At 47.9% G+C, this 6894-nt stretch overlaps 1 protein-coding gene across 1 annotated transcript; it reads left to right on the top strand.

Moving 5' to 3' along the window:
* The first annotated feature begins 205 nt into the window (after positions 1-205).
* On the top strand, positions 206-1315 carry LOC139547280 (uncharacterized). Its single transcript, XM_071356336.1, has one exon. The coding sequence runs from the start codon at positions 206-208 to the stop codon at positions 1313-1315; it is 1110 nt and encodes a 369-aa protein (XP_071212437.1).
* The last annotated feature ends 5579 nt before the right edge of the window (positions 1316-6894 follow it).

The following is a 6894-nucleotide window of genomic DNA, read 5'->3' as shown; positions in this document are numbered from 1 at the left end:
GGGTTCATTTGGGGGCCGTTAGGTTGTACTCAGTTTGCTGGAGAGCAAAGAGTCGTCATAATGATCATATTCATCATCATCATCATCATCATCATCATCATCATCATCATCATCATCATCATCATCATCATCATCATCATCGTAGTAGGCGCCAATACGCATTAAACCAGAAAAAAGCACATTATTGTTAATAAATCTGGTGTATATGAATGAATATACACTGCCTCCTGATGGTTCCCTGCCTCCTGATGGTGACCTTCCTCCTGATGGTGACCTGCCTTCTGATGGTGACCTGCCTTCTGATGGTAACCTGCCTCCTGATGGTAACCTGCCTCCTGATGCTAACCTGCCTCCTGATGGTGACCTGCCTCCTGATGGTAACCTTCCTCCTGATGGTGACCTGCCTCCTGATGCTAACCTTCCTCCTGATGGTGACCTGCCTTCTGATGGTGACCTGCCTCCTGATGGTGACCTGCCTCCTGATGGTGACCTGCCTCCTGATGGTAAACTGCCTCCTGATGGTTACTTGCCTCATGATGGTAAACTGCCTCCTGATGGTTACTTGCCTCCTGATGGTGACCTGCCTCCTGATGGTGACCTGCCTCCTGATGGTTACCTGCCTCCTGATGCTAACCTGCCTCCTGATGGTGACCTGCCTCCTGATGGTGACCTGCCTCCTGATGGTTACCTGCCTCCTGATGCTAACCTGCCTCCTGATGGTGACCTGCCTCCTGATGGTGACCTGCCTCCTGATGGTGACCTGCCTCCTGATGGTGACCTGCCTCCTGATGGTTACCTGCCTCATGATGGTTACCTTCCTCCTGATGGTGCCCTGCCTCCTGATGGTAAACTGCCTCCTGATGGTTACTTGCCTCATGATGGTAAACTGCCTCCTGATGGTTACTTGCCTCCTGATGGTGACCTGCCTCCTGATGGTTACCTGCCTCCTGATGGTAAACTGCCTCCTGATGGTGACCTGCCTCCTGATGGTTACCTGCCTCCTGATGGTAAACTGCCTCCTGATGGTAAACTGCCTCCTGATGGTTACCTGCCTCCTGATGGTTACCTGCCTCCTGATGGTGCCCTGCCTCCTGATGGTAAACTGCCTCCTGATCGTTACCTGCCTCCTGATGGTTACCTGCCTCCTGATGGTATTCTGCCTCCTGATGGTAAACTGCCTCCTGATGGTGACCTGCCTCCTGATGGTGCCCTGCCTCCTGATGGTAAACTGCCTCCTGATGGTAAACTGCCTCCTGATGGTTACCTGCCTCCTGATGGTTACCTGCCTCCTGATGGTATTCTGCCTCCTGTGTAAAGTCATCAGTATTCATATCATCCTTCGACTGAGCCCTTCTCACAGACAACACACTGCTAATTCAGTCTCTCCAACAGAACAAAATAGTACCAGGGATGCTACTTAAAAAACAGCTCAACAGCGACTCATATCCTCATAGGCCTTGGAAATCAATTATGATGCTGTTGTATCTGTTAGTTACGACTCAGTGCGATCCGTCTCTGTTTTTGGCAGACACATCAGGGAGATTTCTCATTGCCGGCGTTCTTTCGTATACGTGAAAGGGCAGTAGCAATGCCAAACTGTTACGTAAGGTCACTGGAGACACGGAGAAGAGAAAGTCAGAGTGTAGCGTTGATATTCTTCCCCTTCTCGACGAAAACCAGAAAACAAAAGAGGATGAAAGATGACGATGAACTCATGACTCCAAGGGTTCACCGGTAGAGCAGAGTGGTGGTTTCATTTCAGAACTATGTAACATAATACATTCAACTACACCCAATGCCAAAAGTCTTCACGGCTCCAGAAGATGAAATTACCCTCCCAGGAGAAGGCACGTGGCTGTGATTAGGTTCAGATGACCTCTGATCTAAACACATAGATGTTGCTCTGATCGTAGCAGAGGCGATAGAGCGTGGCACGGACTCATCCTTCGGGAAAAATGTCTATCACTGTAGCAGCCCGTGACAAGCCTGGCACATTTTTACCAGACACTCTAATCCAGAGCGACAATTAGGTTTAAGTGCTTTGCTCAAGGGCACAACGACAGATTTTTGTTTTTTACACCTAGTCGGCTCGGGGATTCAAATCGGCGACATTTCAGTTACTTGCTCTTAACTGCTATGCTACAGCCGTCTCCCCATGCCCAGACACAAACACACACTCCCAGGCACACAAAAACACACACACACCCAGGCACACACACACACCCATGCACACACACACACACCCAGGCACACACACACACACCCAGGCACACACACACACACACACCCAGGCACACACACACACCCAGGCACACACACACACTGCCCAAATTGATTGTACTATCATTATAACATTGGCAGTCTTAAGCATAAAGACTTAAAACCCAGGATAATTGGTAACGTGATATTGAAGTATCACAACCGATATGTGAAAGGGTTGTCTAGGGACAAACCAACCGTTCCGGTGACGTGTGTTATTGACGTGTAAATAAACCCCAAATGAGACTGAGATCGTGATGGGCTTTCACAGTGACACTACAACATAATTAGTTCAGATGGATGATAGATAGGTACGTGGCAAAATGGATCATTGTTATATTTCTCTCTCTCTCTATGTGTGTGTGTGTGTGTGTGTGTGTGTGTGTGTGTGTGTGTGTGTGTGTGTGTGTGTGTGTGTGTGTGTGTGTGTGTGTGTGTGTGTGTGTGTGTGTGTGTGTGTGTGTGTGTGTGTGTGTGTGTGTGTGTGTGTGTGTGTGTGTGTGTGTGTGTGTGTGTGTGGTTTGATGAAGCGTGTGTGAGGAGCAGCTACCTCAGCAGTGGAAGGAAGCTTTTGAGATGTATAACACCATAGGCCCAGCATGAGAGAGAGATGTGTAACACCATAGGCCCAGCATGAGAGAGAGATGTGTAACACCGTAGACCCAGCATGAGAGAGAGATGTGTAACACCGTAGGCCCAGCATGAGAGAGAGATGTATAACACCATAGGCCCAGCATGAGAGAGAGAGATGTGTAACACGATAGGCCCAGCATGAGAGAGAGCGATGGGGAGAGAGAGAATGTACCATGGCTACACATTACACAATTCCTTAATTAATCAGATCCCTACTGAGTTTGGTTTTAGCTGATTGGCTATCATCAGCAGGACTCACAGAGAAAGGGAAGGAGATGTATGATGAGTTTCTGACAGCTGTCAGATATGGTTGTCAGGGACGATGCGTGATGATTGGATGAATAGCCAGCGGATATTCCATATGCACCACATAATGTTCATCCGAGCAGTTACACATGTTAGAGAGGGGAGGGAGGAGGGGAGAGGGGGGGGGGGAGTCAGACCCTCAAGGGGTATCACAGTGTAATCAGGCTTCATAAAGGGTTGGTGATGAGTACCGTTGCCAACTCGACAACCTCCATCCCTCCCTCCCTCCCCCCGTATCTCCCATCACCACCCCAACCTCCATCCCTCCATCCATCCCTCCCTCCATCCCTCCATCCATTCCTCCCCCCGTATCTCTGATCACCACCCCAACCTCCATCCCTCCATCCCTCCCTCCATATCTCCCATCACCACTCCAACCTCCATCACTCAATCCCTCCATCCCTCCCTCCGTATCTCCCATCACCACCCCAACCTCCATCCCTCCCTCCATCCCTCCATATCTCCCATCACCACCCAAATCACCATCCCTCCCTCCATCCCTCCCCCCGTATCTCCCATCACCACTCCAACCTCCATCCCTCAATCCCTCCATCCCTCCCTCCGTATCTCCCATCACCACCCCAACCTCCATCCCTCCCTCCATCCCTCCATATCTCCCATCACCACCCAAATCACCATCCCTCCCTCCATCCCTCCCCCCGTATCTCCCATCACCACTCCAACCTCCATCCCTCAATCCCTCCATCCCTCCCTCCGTATCTCCCATCACCACCCCAACCTCCATCCCTCCCTCCATCCCTCCATATCTCCCATCACCACCCAAATCACCATCCCTCCCTCCATCCCTCCCCCCGTATCTCCCATCACCACCCCAACCTCCATCCCAGGTGTCCATTATAATGCCCATGGTTTTGGAGTGAGATGTTTCGAGGAGCAGTTGTCCACATACTTTTTGGTCATGTTGTGAAGATACCTAGGTTCTGATTCACTGATCGCTATGGATACTAGCCTATTAGATACAGCACAGGGCAGCCCATCTGTAAATAGCCCATCCATCTACCTACCTCATCCCCATATTGTTTTTATTAACTTTTTTTGCACACCAGTATTTCTACTTGTACATCATTATCTGCATATCTATCACTCCAGTGTTAATCTGCTAAATTGTAATTACTCCGCTACTATGGCCTATTTATTGCCTTACCTCCTTATTGCATTTGCACACACTGTATACTGATTTTTCTATTGTGTTATTGACTGTACGTTTGTTTATTCCATGTGTAACTCTGTGTTGTTGTTTGTGTCACACTGCTTTGCTTTATCTTGGCCAGGTCGCAGTTGTAAATGAGAACTTGTTCTCAACTGGCCTACCTGGTTAAAATAAAGGTGAAATAAAATAAAAATAATTTTAAAAAGGACAAATTCGAAATTATGTCAAGTCTGTTAAAGGTGTACGATGCCTAATGTATGCATGTACTCCTAAATAGGAGTTATTCCTACAGTGTGATGAATACTTATAAAACATCCCTGTAATGGACGGTAATCAATGTTAAACCAGCAGTGAATGATGACCAAAATATGCTAGTAATGTCTTTTGTTGGAATGGGAATGTAAAGTTTGAGGCTGTATACCCTCAACATATTTGTATGCGTGGACCTGAGGAAGAGTAGCTGCGGCTTTTGCAACAGCTAACGGGGATCCTAATAAAATACCAAAAATACCACGATGATGGCACAGGATACTAATTTAGGCCAATATCAGTTCCTGGTTTTTAAGACGAATTATATGCCAGAGATTGTCTGGTCTGTTTATCTTGCAGGTTTCCTTTCTATTGTCAGAACATAAAGCCTGTTCAGTAGCGACAGACATTTGATTTAGGAGTGTGTTTCTATGGTAAATAACAGCACGTGTCGGGGGAATAGGATGCTGTGCTACAGACAGGGACATTTTAATTACTGGTTGCAACCCGAATCCACACAGGCCTTTGGCTGAACGATGAAACATTTATCATTTACTGTAATAGTTGGACCCATATCACTTTCCAATAAAATAAATTGGTCTGTGTTCAGCTCTTGGCAGGCTTCCTCTTTGATTCGGTTTGGCGGTTATGGAATTTAAATTGTTGAGGACAGCAGAGGTGCAGCTGGAGGTTCATATCCCAGCGCCCAGAAAACCAGCCGACTGAGGATGATGATGAGAGGACGATGACAGGATGAAGAGAGGACGATGACAGGATGATGTCAAGATGATGAGAGGACGATGACAGGATGATGTCAGGATGATGAGAGGATGAGTATGATGATGAAGATGATGATGATGCCAGGATGATGAGAGGATAATGAGTGGATGATATGAGGATGAGTATGACGACAGGATGATGCGTGGATGATGAAGATGAGAGGATGATGAGAGGATGATGATTATGATGATGAAGAGAGTGTGTTTGTGTTGGTCCATCTCTCTGTCGTTTAATGTGTCTTTATGTACATAATATTTCATGTATGTTTTCCATGTAAGTATATTTATTCTTCATGTGTTGGTTTTATGAGTGAGTAACGCTGGGTAGGCTATGTTGTGTGCATGAGTAGATGTGTGGAATACATTACGCTCTACGATCGTCAGAGAATAGATTGTCATGATAAGTATAGATCTTTCCATCTCTCTACCCTTTCGATGCGCTCCTCCACACCCTCTCCTTATTGAACGGGATTGGTCAGTTACAATATGACGTTGATTGACTCTCCTCCCTCTTTCCCATCATGGCCCTGTGTGGCAGGCTGTAGGCCGGCTTGTCCCTTCACCCAGGCACAAATACCGGTTTAGGCCCTGATTTGATGCCGAGGCGTTATTGACCGACTCTTTAGGTGATGGACACAGGCCCTTAAATCAGGACTGAAGAGTCTGCCGTGTGACGGAGCATAAAGCTCTCTGTTCTCAGGGTCATGCCGTGTGACGGAGCATAAAGCTCTCTGTTCTCAAGGTCATGCCGTGTGACGGAGCATAAAGCTCTCTGTTCTCAAGGTCATGCCGTGTGACGGAGCATAAAACTCTCTGTTCTCAAGGTCATGCCGTGTGACGGAGCATAAAGCTCTCTGTTCTCAAGGTCATGCCGTGTGACGGAGCATAAAGCTCTCTGTTCTCAAGGTCATGCCGTGTGACGGAACATAACGCTCTCTGTTCTCAAGGTCATGCCGTGTGACGGAGCATAAAACTCTCTGTTCTCAAGGTCATGCCATGTGACGGAGCATAAAGCTCTCTGTTCTCAAGGTCATGCCGTGTGACGGAGCATAAAGCTCTCTGTTCTCAAGGTCATGCCGTGTGACGGAGCATAACGCTCTCTGTTCTCAAGGTCATGCCGTGTGACGGAGCATAAAGCTCTCTGTTCTCAAGGTCATGCCATGTGACGGAGCATAAAGCTCTCTGTTCTCAAGGTCATGCCGTGTGACGGAGCATAACGCTCTCTGTTCTCAAGGTCATGCCGTGTGACGGAGCATAAAGCTCTCTGTTCTCAAGGTCATGCCGTGTGACGGAACATAACGCTCTCTGTTCTCAAGGTCATGCCGTGTGACGGAGCATAAAGCTCTCTGTTCTCAAGGTCATGCCGTGTGCTGTATCTGTGACAGAGTCAGGAATCCTCATTCTGCTAACCTGACACATTCAGGACTTGGGGTTATATCCTGTCTGTCCTCCTCCTCCACTCCTCCTCCTCTCTTCCCCTCCTCCTCCTCCTCCTCC

Source organism: Salvelinus alpinus, chromosome 20 (assembly GCF_045679555.1).
Source record: "Salvelinus alpinus chromosome 20, SLU_Salpinus.1, whole genome shotgun sequence".
In the NCBI taxonomy this organism is placed as follows: Eukaryota; Metazoa; Chordata; class Actinopteri; order Salmoniformes; family Salmonidae; genus Salvelinus; species Salvelinus alpinus.
The sequence above is the reverse complement of the archived record's forward strand: the minus strand, read 5'-3'. Positions and strand labels throughout refer to the sequence as shown.

What these genes read in the sequence shown, in the direction of transcription:
- LOC139547280 (XM_071356336.1), top strand. Translation starts at nt 206, where the DNA reads ATGAATGAATATACACTGCCTCCTGATGGTTCCCTGCCTCCTGATGGT.